This window comes from Perognathus longimembris, chromosome 26 (genome assembly GCF_023159225.1).
Source record: "Perognathus longimembris pacificus isolate PPM17 chromosome 26, ASM2315922v1, whole genome shotgun sequence".
NCBI lineage: Eukaryota > Metazoa > Chordata > Mammalia > Rodentia > Heteromyidae > Perognathus > Perognathus longimembris.
In genome coordinates, this window is record NC_063186.1 from 10,699,172 (window position 1) to 10,715,413 (window position 16,242).

At 56.7% G+C, this 16,242-nt stretch overlaps 1 protein-coding gene across 4 annotated transcripts in view; it reads left to right on the forward strand.

Annotated features, from left to right (window-relative positions):
- The window catches only part of Ttc21a (tetratricopeptide repeat domain 21A), a 20,478-nt gene extending 6,190 nt beyond the window's left edge, over nucleotides 1-14,288 (forward strand). For 3 of the 4 annotated variants that reach the window (XM_048334619.1, XM_048334621.1, XM_048334622.1), the window contains 22 exons: nucleotides 559-657; nucleotides 1,388-1,580; nucleotides 2,020-2,117; nucleotides 2,463-2,663; nucleotides 3,135-3,264; nucleotides 4,018-4,175; nucleotides 4,387-4,605; nucleotides 4,952-5,190; nucleotides 5,726-5,798; nucleotides 5,883-5,993; nucleotides 7,026-7,164; nucleotides 7,347-7,450; nucleotides 8,514-8,702; nucleotides 8,963-9,073; nucleotides 10,061-10,142; nucleotides 10,589-10,739; nucleotides 11,074-11,235; nucleotides 12,229-12,421; nucleotides 12,611-12,835; nucleotides 13,672-13,792; nucleotides 14,032-14,099; nucleotides 14,211-14,288. In XM_048334619.1, coding sequence (XP_048190576.1) covers nucleotides 559-657; nucleotides 1,388-1,580; nucleotides 2,020-2,117; nucleotides 2,463-2,663; nucleotides 3,135-3,264; nucleotides 4,018-4,175; nucleotides 4,387-4,605; nucleotides 4,952-5,190; nucleotides 5,726-5,798; nucleotides 5,883-5,993; nucleotides 7,026-7,164; nucleotides 7,347-7,450; nucleotides 8,514-8,702; nucleotides 8,963-9,073; nucleotides 10,061-10,142; nucleotides 10,589-10,739; nucleotides 11,074-11,235; nucleotides 12,229-12,421; nucleotides 12,611-12,835; nucleotides 13,672-13,792; nucleotides 14,032-14,099; nucleotides 14,211-14,288 — 3,144 coding nt within the window. The remainder of the gene's footprint in view (nucleotides 1-558; nucleotides 658-1,387; nucleotides 1,581-2,019; nucleotides 2,118-2,462; nucleotides 2,664-3,134; nucleotides 3,265-4,017; nucleotides 4,176-4,386; nucleotides 4,606-4,951; nucleotides 5,191-5,725; nucleotides 5,799-5,882; nucleotides 5,994-7,025; nucleotides 7,165-7,346; nucleotides 7,451-8,513; nucleotides 8,703-8,962; nucleotides 9,074-10,060; nucleotides 10,143-10,588; nucleotides 10,740-11,073; nucleotides 11,236-12,228; nucleotides 12,422-12,610; nucleotides 12,836-13,671; nucleotides 13,793-14,031; nucleotides 14,100-14,210) is intronic. The other variant, XM_048334620.1, reaches the window with a different exon arrangement.
- The last annotated feature ends 1,954 nt before the right edge of the window (nucleotides 14,289-16,242 follow it).

Consider the following 16,242-nt stretch of genomic DNA (forward strand, 5'->3'; position numbering starts at 1 on the left):
GGTAGAGCACCAGCCTTGAGAGAGAAAAAAAAACACAACGTAAGCAAGAGCAACAAGGTCCTGAGGCTAAGTCGCAGTACTGGTGCAAAAAAATAAGAAATAAATAAAAATAACCCTTCATAAAATTATTTAAAGAGACAGGTGGCTCACACCTGTCATCCTAGACTCAGGAGGCTGAGATCTGAGGATCAAAGCTAGCCCAGGGCAGGAAAGTTTGTGAGACTCTTATCTCCAATGAACCACCAGAAAACCGGAAATGGAGCTGTAGCTCAAGGTGGTAGAGCACTAGCCTTGAGTAACAGAGCTCAGAGACAGTGCCCAGGCCCTGCATTCAAGTCTCACAACTGACTAAAAACAAAACAAAACCAATTTCATGGGCTTACCTGCCTGGGTTGGTTTTGAACCATAATCCTCAGATCTCAGCCTCCTGAGTAGCTAGGATGACAAGGGTGAGCCACTGGCGCCCAACTAGGTTTAGTTTTATTTCCGTTCATTTTCCTGCCCACCAACAGCGTAATGGCAGCTACCACCCCCATTTTGCCGTTCTTTGTTCCCCAGGCTGCCAATTTTGTGGGGAATCTGATTAGGGCCTTGGAGACGAAAGAGCCTGGAAACCCAAGCCTCCACCTCAAGAAGATTCTGGTGGTTAGCCGATTGGTAAGAAGACTGCTCCCGGTATCTTGACTGGTCTGGTGGCGTCTCTCTGCCCTTCCTTTAAAGGGGCTTTCGGCCCCTTGTCCCCCAGCTCCCTGCTCAAACGTAGCCTTTCCTAAGAATGACATGCAGCTGGGTGCCGGTGGCTCACTCTACAATCCCAGCTACTCCTCAGGAGGCCAAGGTGTCTAGAAGATTGCGGTTCCAAGCCAGCCCCGTGGAATGGCATGAACTTGGAGCTCTACCGCTTGAACCATGGCTCTGGCCCTGCATCTTGCCAGTTCACTTGAGCCACAGGCTCCACTTTCAGCATTTTATTTGTTTATTTATTTGTCAGTCGTGGGGCTTGAACTCAGGGCCTGGGCGCTGTCCCTGAGCTGCTTTTTTTGCTCAAGGCTAGCACTCTACCACTTGAGCCACAGCGCCACTTCTGGCTTTTTCTGGGTATGAGGCGCTGAGGAATCGAACCCAGAGCTTCCTGCACGCTAGGTGAGCACTCTACCACTAGTTTGTTGTTTATTTTCTGCTTCATTGGAGAGAAGAGCTCTCTCAGATACATCTGCCTGGATCGGCCTCCACCCGCGATCCTCAGCTCTCAGCCTCCCAAGTTGCTAGGATTATAGGCATGCGCTGCCCATCCTGCCCTGAGTGTTTTTTGACCCTATCTCTGACGTGGCCATGAGGCTGTGTCCTGAGACCCTCCATCCCACGCCCTGTGGCGTTCTCCCCGCAGTGTGGGAGGCACCAGGAGGTGGTGCAGCTGGTGAGCAGCTTCCTGGAGCAGATCTCCACGGCCATGCCTTCCTGCGGCCTGGCGGCCACGGAGCTGGGCTACCTGTACCTCCTGCAGAACCAGCCGAAGGAGGCGCGGGCCTGGTACACCCAGGCCACGAAGCTGGAGGAGAACAGGATGTCCGTCCTCACAGGTGTGTGCAGGCTGGGAACAAGGTGTCGCCCTTCCGGGGGGGGTCCCCCAAAAAATGGTACCAGGGCTGTGGGAGGAGCAGTACATGAGCAGGAGGGACATGCCAGCTGCCGTGTGTGTGTGTGTGTGTGTGTGTGTGTGTGTGTGTGTGTGTGTGTGGTGTGTGTGTATCCTGGGGCTTGAACTCAGGGCCTAGGCACTGTCCCTGAGCTTCTTTTTGCTCAAGGCTAGCACACTACCACTTGAGCCACAGCACCACTTCCGGTTTTCTGGTGGTTCATTGGAGATGAGAGTCTCACGGACTTGCCTGCAGGGGCTGGCTTTGAACCCCGATCCTCAGATCTCAGCCGCTTGAGTAGCTGGGATGACAGGCGTGAGCCGGACTCCCCGTGGCATTAATGGCTGCCCGGCTGCTCATCCACTTCCGACCCCCATTCTAGGGAACATTTGGTGTCACATCCTCCAAGGCCAGCTAGAGGAGGCCACGCAGCAGCTGGAGTTCCTCAAGGAGGTGCAGCAATCTCTGGGGAAGTCTGAGGTACAAGCCTGGGGTGGGGGGGACCATGCTGGGGTTTGTAGGGGAATCACCAGTTCCAGGGCTCCAACTTGGCCCTGAGCTGCTTTTAGTCACGCCTGGCGCTCTACCCCTTGAGCCACAGCGCCAGTTCTGGTTTTCTGGTGGTTTTCATTGGAGATCAGAGTATCTCAGACGTTCCTGCCCCTGGCTGGCTTCGAACCACGATCCTCAGATCTCAGTGGCTGGGGTGACAGGCTGGGGTTCGCATCCTACCCTTGGTTTCATGGATATGTGGGCCCAGGCCTTCGCCCTGCTGTCTTCGCTCCTGGTTCACGCGTCCAGCCTGGGCTTGGCCTCTCCCTGCAGGTGCTGGTGTTCCTCCAGGCGCTCCTGGCCTCGAAGAAACACCAAGGGGAGCAGGAGGCGCCCGCGCTGCTCAAGGAGGCCGTGGAGCTGCACTTCTCCGCCATGCACTCGCTGCCCCTGGGCCCCGAGTACTTCGAGCGCCTGGACCCCAGCTTCCTGGTCTGCGTGGCCCGCCAGTTCCTGCGCTTCTGCCCCAAGCAGGTGGGGAACAGGCCCCGGGCTCCCACGGGCACCCCAGTGTGGGCATGATGGGCACCGCTGCTCATGCCTGGCAGGAGGATCGCGGTTCAAAGCCAGCCCGGGTGGGAAATCTGTGTGACTCCTCGCTCAGTGGATGGATGAGCAAAAAGCCGGAAGTGGAGCTGTGGCTCCAAGTGGTAGAGCACCAGGGACAAGAAGGGAGGGAGGGAGGGAGGGAGGGAGGGAGGGAGGGAGGGAGGGAGGGAGGGAGGGAGGGAGGAAGGAAGGAAGGGAGGAAGGAAGGAGGAAGGAAGGAAGGAAGGAAGGAAAGAGAAGGAGGATGGAGGGAGGAAGGTGGGAAGGAAGGAAGAGAGGAGGGAGGAGGGAGGGAAGAGGGAGGGAGGGAGGGAAGGAAGGAGGGGTGCTGCGAGGGCTTTTGGGGGTCTTCCGGGGACGGGGAAGACCATGGCCGACCCCTTGTGTGCCCCGCAGCCCCGGGCCCCGGGCCAGGTCTTGTCTCCGCTGCTGAAGCAAGTGGCCATGATCCTGAGTCCTGTGTTGAAGGCGGCACCGGCCATGATGGACCCCCTGTTTGTGATGGCTGAGGTCAAATTTCTCTCAGGTGGGTCCCAGCCTCCACTCCAGGCCTCCATCCCTGCTGGCTTCTTGTTTCTTTCTTTTTGTCGGTGGTAAGACTTGAACTCAGGGCCTGGGCACTGTCCCTGAGCTCATTTGCTCTATGATTTGGAGGCACATCTATGGCGCCACTTCCGGTTCTCTTGGTGGTTCACTGGAGATCAGAGTCTCATGGACTTTCCCTTCCCGGGGCTGGCCTTGAACTACAAATGTCTAGATCTCAGCCCCCCTGAGAATGACAGAGCATGAGCCAATGACACCCAGCTCCTTCTGGGTTCCAATTCCAGACTCCCACAACCCTTCCTGAACCCCCCCTTGCCACCTGGGGGAAAGGAGGTGGGCCGGCGGGGGTCTCCATGCCTGTGGCTTGATGGAAGCCCTCAGTCTCTGCCCTGTGCGGATTGGGCTCCTGATCCCTGAACGCTGGGACGGGTAGCAGCTGCTCATGCCTGTCATCCGAGCCACTCAGGAGGCTGAGATCTGGAGGATCATAGGTTCAAAGCCAGCCTGGGACAGGAAAGTCCGTGAGACTCTCATCTCCGGTGAAACCACCAGGAAAACCGGAAGTGGCGCCATTGATGGCTCATCGTGGTAGAGCGCCAGCCTGGAGCGTACAGAGCTCAGGGACGGCGTGCCCAGGCCCTGAGTTCAAGCCCTGGGACTCCCCCAATCCCCGGGACTCCCCCAATCCCCGCCTCCCCTCCCCCAAGCACCCCCGAAATGGCTTTTCTGTGGTCAGGAGACCTGGAGAACGCTCAGCACACCCTGCAGCGTTGCCTGGACCTGGATCCCACCTTGGCGGAGACGCACCTCCTCATGGCGCAGATCTACCTGGCCCAGGACAACTTCACCATGTGCGCCCACTGCCTGGAGCTGGGTGTCAGCCACAACTTCCAGGTGAGCCCTGGGGGTGGGGGTGGGGGTCCCCTCACCCCTCAACTTGTCACCACCCCCCCCAAGGGCAGTGGGAGCTGCCTGTACCCCTCAAGCCCTGTTTGTCCAATGGCTGTGATATGGGCCAGTCTGAGGCCTTGTCTTCTCTCTCTCTCTCTCTCTCTCTCTCTCTCTCTCTCTCTCTCTCTCTCTCTGGTTGACCCCCCATCTCTAGGTTCGAAACTACCCCCTGTACCACTTCATCAAGGCCAGGGCCCTCAACAAATCCGGTGACCACCCCGAAGCCATCAAGACCCTGAAGATGATCATGAAAATGCCAGTCATGAAGGGGGAAGAGGGGGGCAGGAGACCCCGGACGCCATCTTTGCAGCCCAGCGAGAGGGCGTCCGTCTTGTTGGAGTTGGTAGACGCCCTGCGGTTGAATGGCGAGCTGGTGAGAGACGCCCAGGGCGGGGGGGGGGGGTTGTGGCTGAGACCAAGGAGGAGGCCCTGATTTGGGGGGGGTGGGAAGGACAGGCAAGAAAGCAAGCTGTTTGGGTTGGTGTTGTTTGGGTCAGTGGTGGGGCTTGAACTCAGGGCCTGGGCACTGTCCCTGAGCCTCTTTGTGCTCAAGGCTAGCACTCTACCACTTGAACCATGACGTCACTTCCGGTTCCCTAGTGGTTTCCTTGGGGATCAGAGTCTCCTAGGCTGTTCCTGCCTAGGCTGGCTTTGAACCGCCATCCTCAGATCTCAGCCTCCCCTCCCCCACCCACCCACCCACCCCGTGTGATTTACAGCACGAGGCCACGAAAGTCATGCAGGACGCCATTCACCAGTTCAGCGGCACACCCGAGGAGAGCCGCGTCACCATCGCCAACGTGGACCTGGCCCTGAGCAAGGGCAGCGTGGACGTGGCCCTTGACATGCTCAGGCGCGTGGCCCCCGCCCAGCCCGGCTACATCCAGGCCAAGGAGAAGATGGCCGCCATCTACCTGCGTGCCCACAAGGATGCCCGCCTCTACATCGGCTGCTACCGGTGCCTGCCCCCCTTCCTTCCTCCCTTCTTCCCTTCCTTCCTTCCTTCCTTCCTTCCTTCCTTCCTTCCTTCCTTCCTTCCTTCCTTCCTTTCCTTTTTCTTTTCCATATTGCACCTATCTTGGGACTTGAACTCAGGGCCTGAGCTTCTTTTTGCTCAAGGCTAGCGCTCTACCACCTGAGCCACAGCGCCATCCTGGCTTTTCCTGAGTGGTTTCATGGGAGATAAAAGTCTCAGGGGGCCGGGAACATGGCCTAGTGGCAAGAGTGCTCGCCTCGTATACATGAGGCCCTGGGTTCGATTCCCCAGCACCACATATATAGAAAACGGCCAGAAGTGGCGCTGTGGTTCAAGTGGCAGAGTGCTAGCCTTGAGCAAAAAGAAGCCAGGGACAGTGCTCAGGCCCTGAGTTCAAGCCCCCGGCCTGGCAAAAAAAAATAGTCTCAGGGCGTTTCCTGCCCAGGCTGGCTTGGAACCCTGATCCTCCAGCTCCCAGCCTCTGCATGGCTGGGCTGAGGCCTGGTTCTCCTTGCAGAGAGCTCTGTGAGCACCTGCCCGGCCCGCACACCAGCCTGCTGCTGGGGGACGCCTACATGAACATCCAGGAGGTGAGCGTGCGAGCGAGGGGGCCCCCACAGCCCTGCGCACCCCATACCACACCCCCACAACCCCCCCCCTTCCTCCTCCACCAGCCGGAGAAGGCCCTGGAGGTGTATGAGGAGGCTTACAAGAAGAACCCCCATGATGCCTCACTGGTCAGCAGGATTGGACAGGCTTACGTGAAGACGCACCAGTACAGCAAGGTCCGGCGGGCCGGGCTGAGGGAGGCCGGAAAAGGGAGGCCCGGGGAGGGAGGCTGGGAGGGGGGGCTGCAAACTGGCTGTTTCCATCCCAGCTCCCTATTGAGGGACTGGCCGGCCAAAGGGCAAATTCAGCCATCATCTGTCTTCCTTCCTCCCTTCCCCCCTCCTTCCTTCTTCCCTCCCTTCCTTTCTTTTGCCAGTCTTTCGGTCTTTTGCCACCTCTCTATCTACCACTCTGAGCCCCAGCACCACATCTGGTTTTCTGGTGGTTTTCATCGGAGATCAGAGTCTCATGGACTTTCCAGCCCAGGCTGGTTTTGAACCGTGATCCTCAGATCTCAGCCTCCTGAGGAGCTAGGTGTGAGCCACCATAGTTCAGCTCATTATTTCTTTATGGATTTATTTATGTGTGTGTGTGTGTGTGTGTGTGTGTGTGTGTGTATCAGTCCTTGGGCTTGAACTCAGGGCCTGGGCACTGTCCCTGAGCCTCTTTTGCTCAAGGCTAGTGCTCTACCCCTTGAGCCACAGCGCCACTTCCAGCTTTTTCTGAGTCATTTGTCAGGCAAGCGTTTCCTGGTCCTTCCTTCCCCAGGGGATAGTTTTGAACTGGGAACCTCCAGAGCTCAGTCTCCCTGAATGCCTGGCATGACAGGCGCCCATGTCTTTGTCATTCATTGTGTCTTAAAATGATCCACGGCCGGGGAGATAAAAGTCTCAGGGGGCTGGGAACATGGCCTAGTGGCAAGAGCGCTCGCCTCTTATACATGAAGCCCTGGGTTCGATTCCCCAGCTCCACATATACAGAAAACGGCCAGAAGTGGCGCTGTGGTTCAAGTGGCAGAGTGCTAGTCTTGAGCAAAAAAGAAGCCAGGGACAGTGCTCAGGCCCTGAGTCCAAGGCCCAGGACTGGCAAAAAATAAAAATAAATAAAAATAAATGATCCGTGGCCTGGAGACCTGGGGTCTGATGTCCCGATGGGAAAGGAAGCCAACCCAGGCCCCCCCCCCCCAAATGGTCTCCATCTCCACCAAGGCGATTAATTATTACGAGGCTGCCCAGAAGATCAGTGGGCAGGACTTTCTGTGCTGTGACCTGGCAGAGCTGCTTCTGAAATTAAAGAAGTTCAACAAAGCCGAGAAGGTTCTGAAGCAGGCGCTGGATCGCGATTCTGGTAAGTTCTCATTGGAACCTATGCAACCCTTCTCCACTGGCTTCCTGCCCCTCCCCCCCCCCGTTCCCACAGGTGTTGGGGGTGGGGGGGGGGGGTCCTGAAGCAGCCCCTCCTGAATTTACCCACCACCCCAGCACCAGAGACTCACTGATGGAGACACACACCCCCTCCACCCCCAACAGCCAAAGACATCGCCTCCCTGATGAACCAGGTGAAGTGCTTGCTGCTACTGGCGAAGGTGTACAAGAGCCACAGAAAGGAGGAAGTGGTGGAGACTTTGAACAAGGTAACTGACAGAGAAGACTCAAGCCGGGGTGTGGGGGGGGGGTGCTGGTCCCGGGGCACACCTGTCATCCTTGCTATTCAGGAGGCTGAGATCTGAAGATCGCGGTTCAAAGCCAGCCTGGGCAGGATAGGCTGTGAGACTCTGATCTCCAATGAAAACCACCAGGAAACCGGAAGTGGAGTTATGGCTGCAGCCGTAGAGTGCTAGCCTTGAGCAAGAGAAAGCTCAGGGACAGTGCTCAGGCCCTGAGTTCAAGCCCCAGAACTGACAGAGACACACACACGTGCACACACTCACGCACACATAGCTTGCAGACTCATACACCTGTCATCCTAGCTACTCAGGAGGCTGAGATCCAAGGATCGTGGTTCAAAGCCAGACCAGGCAGGCAATTCTGTGAGACTCTTATCTCCAATGAACTAGCAAAAACTGGAAAAGGTTAAGGGGACAGCAGCCAGGCACGGCGTTTAAGCCCCAACACTTACACACACACACACACACACACACACACACACACACACACTCAACTTTCTCCGGGCAACAACTCTTTACCTGCTGTGTATAAGGTAATCAAAGCAAATTAGACACACCAAATTGTGAGGTCAGAGAGACACTTGGTGAACAGATAAATCCACAGATTGTTGGCTTTTTGTTTGTTTGGTTTGCCTGCCCTGGGGCTCGAACTCAGGGCCTGGGCACTGTCCCTGAGCTGCTTTTGCTCAAGACTAGCACTCCACCCCTTGAGCCACAGCTCCACTTCCAACATTTTCCGAGTCATTTTACTGGAGATCAGAGTCTCACAGACTTTCCTGTCCCGGGCTGGCTTTGAACCACGATCCTCAGATCTCAGCCTCCTGAGGAGCTGAGATGACAGGCACCAGCCGCCAGCACTGGACAACAGATGATTGGATTTCTATGCTGTACCCCCCAGACCTCACCCCACCCCCCACCCCCAGGCCCCCAGATCCCCAGATGACTTTTGTGCCATCCTTTGCTGCTTGCTGAAACCTGAACCCCCCGGACTTCAGGTGTGCCAGCCCAGCTTCGCTTCTTCTCCCCCAAGGCCTTAGATCTGCAGCTGAGAATTCTGAAGCGGGTTCCCATGGAGCAGCCGGAAGCCATCCCTCCCCAGAAGCAGCTGGCCTCGTCCATCTGTGTCCAGTGTGCTGAGTACTACGCCGCAGAGAAGGACTACGCAAAAGCCGTGCGCTCGTACAAGGATGCCCTCTCCTACGCGCCCACCAATAATAAGGTGGGGACCCTTGAGGTTCAGGAAAACGGGGGGAGGGGGTCACTGTGGGAAGGCAGCCTGCCCCCTCTCTGCCCCCCCCTCCCGGCCCCCAGAAAATCCAGGGGACTCTTGATCTCCAATTAACCACCCGAAGAAAGGCTGGAAGTGTGGGGCTGTGACTCACATGGTAGGGAGGGGCCTCCCAGGCCCCAAGTTCAAGCCCCACTGCCCACACCACAAGTTTGAAAAGCAGGCCCTGATGGCGTCTGCCCTGGGTCCAGGTGGTGTTGGAGCTGGCGCGGCTCCATCTGCTCCAGGGACATCTGGATCTGTGCGAGGACCAGTGCGCCATGCTGCTGCAGACCTGCCAGGAGGACGCCTCCACCTCTGTGGTCAGCAGGGGCGGGGGGGGGGGGGGCCGCCTCCCCACCCCCCCACCCCTCACCCCGGTCCCCACCACCAGGGGACCCCATGACCACACTTAAGACTGCTTCCCCCTGGGGGGAAGGAGGGAAGCGGGTGGGGTTATCTCCAGTTGTTCCAGTGGAAGCCCCCATCTATACCACCGGGAGCGGGGGATTTTATGCGGAGAAGATGGGGTGCAGGGCGGGGGGGGGAGGAAGGGGGGCCCTGCCACCTGCCAGGCCCTTCAGTGTCTAGCAGGGCCAGGAGCAACCACAAGGCCCCGCTGAGCACAGGGGGTCACATTGATTGGCTCCAGGGAAACCACGCCCACTTGAAACAGATGAAATTGATAGGCTCCACGGAAGCCACGCCCACTGAGCACAGGGAGTGACATTGATAGGCTCCAGGGAAGCTACGCCCACTGAGCACAGGGGATGACGTTGATAGGCTCCAGGGAAGCCACGCCCATTGAGCACAGGGGTTGACATTGATAGGCTCCAGGGAAGCCACGCCCACTAAGCGCAGGGAGTGACATTGATAGGCTCCGCGGAAGCCACGCCCACTGAGCACAGGGGATGATATTGATTGGCTCCAGGGAAGTCACGCTCACTGAACACAGGGGATGACATTGATTGGCTCCAGGGAAGCCACGCCCACTGAACAAGGGATGGAAATGGCTTAGGGGAGCTAAGCCTGCTGCCAGTAAGAGTGCCTGGTTCCTGGCCTTCTCCCCACTGCCAGCAATAGGGTACCTGTGTGGTTTCTTGTTGTTTTTACCAGTCCTGGGTCTTGAACTCAGGGCCTGAGCACTGTCCCTGGCTTCTTTTTGCTCAAGGCTAGCACTCTGCCACTTGAGCCACAGCGCGACTTCCGGCCGTTTCTATATAAGTGGTACTGAGGAATCGAACCCAGGGCTTCATGTATATGAGGCAAGCACTCTACCACTAAGGCCCTATCTGTGTGTTTTCCGACAGATATTGGCTGACCTGATGTTTCAGAAACAGAACTACGAAGCAGCCATTAGTCACTACCGGCAAGTCCTGGAGAAAGTTCCAGGTAATTCCCACTCTGCCAAGCTCAGATCTCAGCCAACACCCACCTCGGGCCTCATCTCCCCAGGCCAGGGCGGGCCTTCTCCTCTTCTTCCGGACTGAGCGGAGGAAACCCTCCTGATTGTTTCTAGAGAAGCAGGAAACTGATTAAAACAAGGGGGGGGGGTGGAGGAGGAAAGATCCAGGACATGCTGGGCCCTTCCCAAGGCCAATGGCTGCTTCCTGGTCCCGGGTACTTGGCCCTGAAATCAGGACAAGGCCGTCTGTCTAACCACTTGAGCCACTTCCAGCTCTTTGCATTTCACGGCAGATAAAAGACTCAGGATTTCTCTGCCCCAGGCTGGTTTTGAACCCTGCTCCTCAGATCTCCATCTGTTCTTGTATACTTGGATGAGGAGGCCCGCTGGGGCCTTGGCTAGAGTCCATCTTGGCGGCCTTCTTTCTTTTCAGACAACTTTCTGGTATTGAACAAATTGATCGATCTCCTGCGCCGCAGTGGACGGCTGGAGGAGGCCCCCACGTTCTTCGAACTGGCTAAGAAAGCATCCGGCAGGGTGCTGTCGGAGCCAGGGTTCAACTACTGCAGGGGCATCTATTACTGGTCAGCAGAGCTGGGATGGAGAGGGCGGGGTGAGGGATCACGGGACATTTCTGGCCGTTTTCTATATATGGGGTGCTGAGGAATCGAACCCAGGGCTTCATGTATTCGAGGCGAGCGCTCTTGCCACTAGGCCATATTCCCAGCTGGTACAGCTAGGATGACAGCTCCTGGGCTTAGCCTCTCATTGCAATCCTCAAGATCTCAGCCTCCTGAGAAGCACAGACAAGAGCTGCTAGTGCCTATGGCTATGGCCCCCCCACAAGTCTTTGGGTGTCCCCTTTCCCCTTAAATTCTTGGGGAGTGGGGGGCGGTGGTTTACTTTCTCCAACTCCAGGCACATCGGACAGCCCAACGAGGCCTTGAAGTTCCTGAATAAGGCCCGGAAAGACAGCACGTGGGGCCAGATGGCCACGTACAACATGGTGCAGATCTGCCTGAACCCCGATAACGAGATTGTGGGAGGAGAGGCCTTTGAAAACCCGGGGGCCGAGAACAAGTAAGGATAGAGGGAGGCGGAAATGGAAGGGGACCTTGGGGAGGGAAAGCTCACAGCATCCGCCGGAAGGCCGGGTAAAGGGCCTGACAGGCAGGAAATCCTCAGCTCTGAGCCGGACCCCGGCAGCTTACCCCTGTCATCCTAGCTACTCAGGAGGCTGAGATCTGGAGGATCGTGGTTCAAAGCCAGCCCCAGGGTAGGAAAGGGTGTGAGACTCTGATCTCCAAGGAACCACCAGAAAACAGGAAGTGGCGCTATGTATGGCTCCAAGTGGTAGAGCGCTAAGCCTTGAGCAAAAGAAGCTAGTCCAAGCCCCATGACTGACACAAATAACAACAAGAATAATAAAAAGTAAAAAAACAGCCAGGTGTTGATAGCTCCTGCCTCTCATCCTAGCTATTCATGAGGTTGAGATCTGAGGATCGCAGTTCAAAGCCAGCCCTGGGTAGGAAAATCCAGGAATCTCTCTTTATCTCTTAACTGAGCCACCAAACTGTTGGAAATGGAGCCGTGGTTCAAAGTGGTAGAGGGCTAGCCTTGAGTAACCAAAAGAAATACATAAATAAAATAAAAAATACCTCGGGAACAGCACAAAGATGCTCTGGGTTCGAGCCCCAGGACTGTCAAAACTAAGATGGATGGATGGATGGATGGATAGATGATAGCTAGATAGGTAGGAAGATAGATAGAAAAATTAGCTAGTCCCTAGTGGCTCGCGCCAATCATCCCAGCTCCTCAGGAGGCTGAGATTTGGAGGATCATGGTTCAAAGCCACCCTGGACAGCAAAGTCTTTGAGACTCTCCTCTCTAATGAACCCCAGAAAAAGCCAGAAGTGGGGCTGTGGTTCAAGTGGCAGAGCGTTCACCTTGAACCCAGGTAGGCTCAGGGAGAGAGCTCAGGCCCTGAGTTCAAACCCCAGACCTGGCCACATTCACCACCACCACCACCAATAATAATAATAATAACATCTAATCATAAAGATCAACGCTCAGCTCTTGGGGCAGGACAGAATCCCGTCAGCACGGGGTCCGCACGGCCGAGAAGCTCCTACAGGAATTCTCCTGGCCCTTGGACCCAGCTCCGGCCCAGCTCCAGCTCCTGCAGAGCCTCTGCCTGCTGGCTACCAGGGAGAAAACCAACATGGAGCTGGCTCTGGGCGTCTTTGTCAACATGGTGCAGGCCGAGGTGTGTATGTGTACCAGGTGGTGGAGAGTAGTGGTGGGTGGGTGGGGGGAGCTGGGGAATGGAGAAGGGGGGCGGTGATCTGCTTAGGACAGGGGTGTAGCTGACTATCCCAGACCCCCCCACACACAGATATGCCCCCAGCATACACCGATCCCTCCCTCTCCCCCCCCCCTCCCTCCATGAGACTAGAAGGACAATGTGGCCGGGCTGTTGGCCATGGCGCAGGCGTACACGCTGCTCAAGCAGATCCCCAAGGCCCGCACCCAGCTCAAGCGCCTGGCCAAGGCCCCCTGGGCGCTGCCCGAGGCCGACGAGCTGGAGCAGGGTTGGCTGCTCCTGGCCGACCTCTACTGCCAGAGTGGGAAGTTCGACTTGGCCTCTGAGTTGCTAAGACGCTGTCTGCAGTACAACAAGGTGAGCGGGGGGGGGGGGGGGGGGGGAGACAGGAAGGAGGGAGGCTCTAGATCTGTGAGGAGAAAAGAGGGGGTACAGGGTAGGGAGACAGAGGAGAAAGGCTCAGCTCAGAGGGGGACCCGGGTGTGGCCAAAGAGATAAGGTGGCATCTCAGGGACTCAGGAGATTGAGATCTAGAGGATCAGGGTTCGAAGCCAGCCCGGGGAAGTCTGTGAGACTCTGATCTCCCATGAACCACCCACCCCCCCTTTCCCTGCACCCCCAGAAATCAAAAAGGAAAGCTGTGGCTCAAGTGGTAGAGCAGCAGCCTTGAGTGAAAGAAGCTCAGGGACAGCGCCCAGGCCCCGAGTTCAAGCCCCAGGACAGACAGAAGAAAAGCTCGACAGAAGAGGGGGGGCGGAAATGAATGGTCAAGTGCTAGGAGGGGTGCTGGTGTTAGGTAGATGCCCAGAAGGGTGCTGAGGTGCTGGGTGCCTCTCAGAGCGCAGGAGAGCTTGGTAGAAAGGGGTTACACCAACAACGCCAGGGTAGCAAGGAGTAAGGACATCGCTAAGCCCCTCACAAAGATGAGGGGTCCCCTGACACTCCCCACCATGAAAGCCCCTTCTTTATCCATTTGTGTTCTTTTCTGCCAGTCCCAGGACTTGAACTCAGGGCCTGGGCACTGTCCCTGAAGCTCTTTCTCTCCAAGGCTGGCGCTCTACAATTTGAGCCACGGCTCCAGCCCCCTGCATTTTGGCTGGTCCAGGCCATTCAACCTTCTTCCTCTCTCCCATCATCCTGCACTGATTCTGGGGTCCATCATGGCTTCCCCTCCCCTTCCTCCCACCCCACAGTCCTGCTCCAAGGCCTATGAGTATATGGGCTTCATCATGGAGAAAGAGCAGTCCTACAAGGACGCGGCCACCAACTACGAACTTGCCTGGAAATACAGCCACCATGCCAACCCAGCTGTCGGTAAGTGACCAGCCATGATGGGTGGGGTGTGGGGTGCGTCCTCTGATGGTGATGATGGTGGTGGTGACGATGACGGTGATGATGATAGCGGAGGAGGTGGTAGGTAGAGACAGGAACCAGACCACAGCCAGCCCTCCTCCTTGACCCTGGAACTCAAAGTCTGTCCCCCTCTCAGTGAGGAGAGGGACGGGATTCTCTGACGCACACGGTGTCCCCTCCTATGGGGTCCCCTCCCTTAGGTTTCAAGCTGGCTTTCAACTACTTGAAGGACAAGAAGTTCGTGGAAGCCATTGAGATCTGTCACTGCGTGAGCTGTCGCTGGGAGTGGGGGGGCTTTGGTTTGGGGGGGCAGCTGGGACCCCGGTAACCTCTAGCAGATGGTCACTCCCCCCCCTCATTTTTTTTTTCTCTGTACCAGGTCCTCCGGGAACACCCCAATTACCCCAAGATCAGAGAGGAGATTCTGGAAAAAGCCCAAGGATCTCTCAGGCCCTAGCTGCGATGGTCACCCCCGAAATGGGGTGGGGTGGAGATTGCATCAGTGGGACCCACTTGGCCATTTGCTGAAATTGGATGGAAAAAAAGAAAAGTTGGGGGGGTGCAAAGTGGATTCCTGGAGAATTGAGACAATGACATATTCAGCCCTATCGCTGCACTGTAGACGGATTATTTGGGGGCCATGATTTACCTGAGGTGGGTGGGGGGAGCAGGGAGAGTACCTCCAATTTGGGGGCCAAAAGTGATTTCTTTTTTTTTTTTTTTTCTTTTTGGTCAGTCGTGGGGATTGAACTCAGGGCCTGGGCGCTGTCCCTGAGCTGCTTTTTGGCTCAAGGCGGGCGCTCTACCACTTGAGCCACAGCGCCACTTCCGGCTTTTTGGTGTTTTGTTGAAGATGGAGTCTCACAGATTTTTCTCTTCTGGGCTGGCTTCGGACCACGATCCTCTAGATCTCAGCCTCCTGAGTGCCTGCGATGACAAGCGTGAGACACTGGTGTCTCCTTTGGTTTGAGTGGGTTTTTGTTTTGTGCTGGTCCTGGGGCTTGAACTCAGGGCCCGGGCGCTGCCCCTGGGCTGCTTTTTCCACCCCAAGGCTGGTGCTCTACCTCTTGAGAACCATAGCCCACAGTCAAGTAATTCTCAGTCCGTGGCTCACGCCTGTCATCCTAGCTACTCAGGAACTGAGATCTGGAGGTTCATGGTTCAAAGCCAGCCCCGGGCAGGAAAGGCCAAGAGACTCTGATCTCCAGTGAAACCACCAGAAAACCAGAAGTGGCGCTGTGGCTCAAGCGGTAGAGCGCCCCCTTTGAGCTGGCTGGCTGAGGCCACGCCCTAAGCCACCAGGCCCTCTGTGGTCTTGTACGCTGGTCACCTGATTGTGAGTTGTCTGTACCTGGCTAGAGGCAGCCCAGATACCTAACAGATGACAAACGTGGAAAACAAGAACGGCAAATGTGGCTCAGTGGTAGAGCGCTCGCCTAGCATGCAGGAAGCCCCGGGTTCGATTCCTCAGCGCCACAGACACAGAAAAAGCTGGAAGTGGCGCTATGGCTCAAGTGGCAGAGTGCTAGCCTGGAGCAAAAGAAGCTGAGGGCCCTGAGTTCAAGCCCCAGGAATATCACACACACACACACACACACACACACACACACACCCTTACCACCCAAACACAAAGGATGAAATCTCTGTGGAGTGAGTCACAAACATAAAAGGAGAACATTAAGTCATAAATGCAAACCCAAGATACAATCTCCTTGTTTTTGTTGTTGTGCCTGTCCTGGGACTTGAACTCAGAACCTGGACACTGTCCCTGAACTCTTCAACTCAAGGCTGGCTGGCGGCTCTACCACTTTGACCCACAGCGTCACTTCCGGTTTTCTGCTGGTTCCTTGGAGATAAGAGTCTCATGGACTTTCCTGCCCCAGGCTGACTTTGAACTTTGATTCTCAGGATCTAAGCCTCCTGAGTAGTTAGGATGACAGGTGGGGGGGGGGGGAGGAGGGGTACCAGCCCCCCCCCCCCAAAGCCTAATCTCCCCTCCTGGGTCCTGGGTGAGTCTGGACAGACCACCCCCCCCCCACACACACACCCAGAGGGGAGAACCCAGCAAATCCCTGTGGTTCCAGGAGGAGAGGCGGAGCAGCCTCCTGGGGCTCCGGCTCTGGCCAGCCTAGCCAGGGCTCCCGGGACAGGGTGCGGCCTGTTTTGGCCTGGGGCCCAGGGGTACCTGCCAGGAGACTGGGTGGACAGGTTTGGTGGCTATGGAGGGGTAGAAAGTTTTCCTCCCAAGTTTCACCATTGAAATCCACCCCCCCCCCCCAATCTGTGTGTTGTGTATTGCCAGAAAGAATCCCTGTCTCCTGCCCCAGGGGTATCTACACCTCCTGGGCTTTGAACCAACTGTATACACTCTTTCACACACACACACACACACACACAGTGCTGGTACAGGG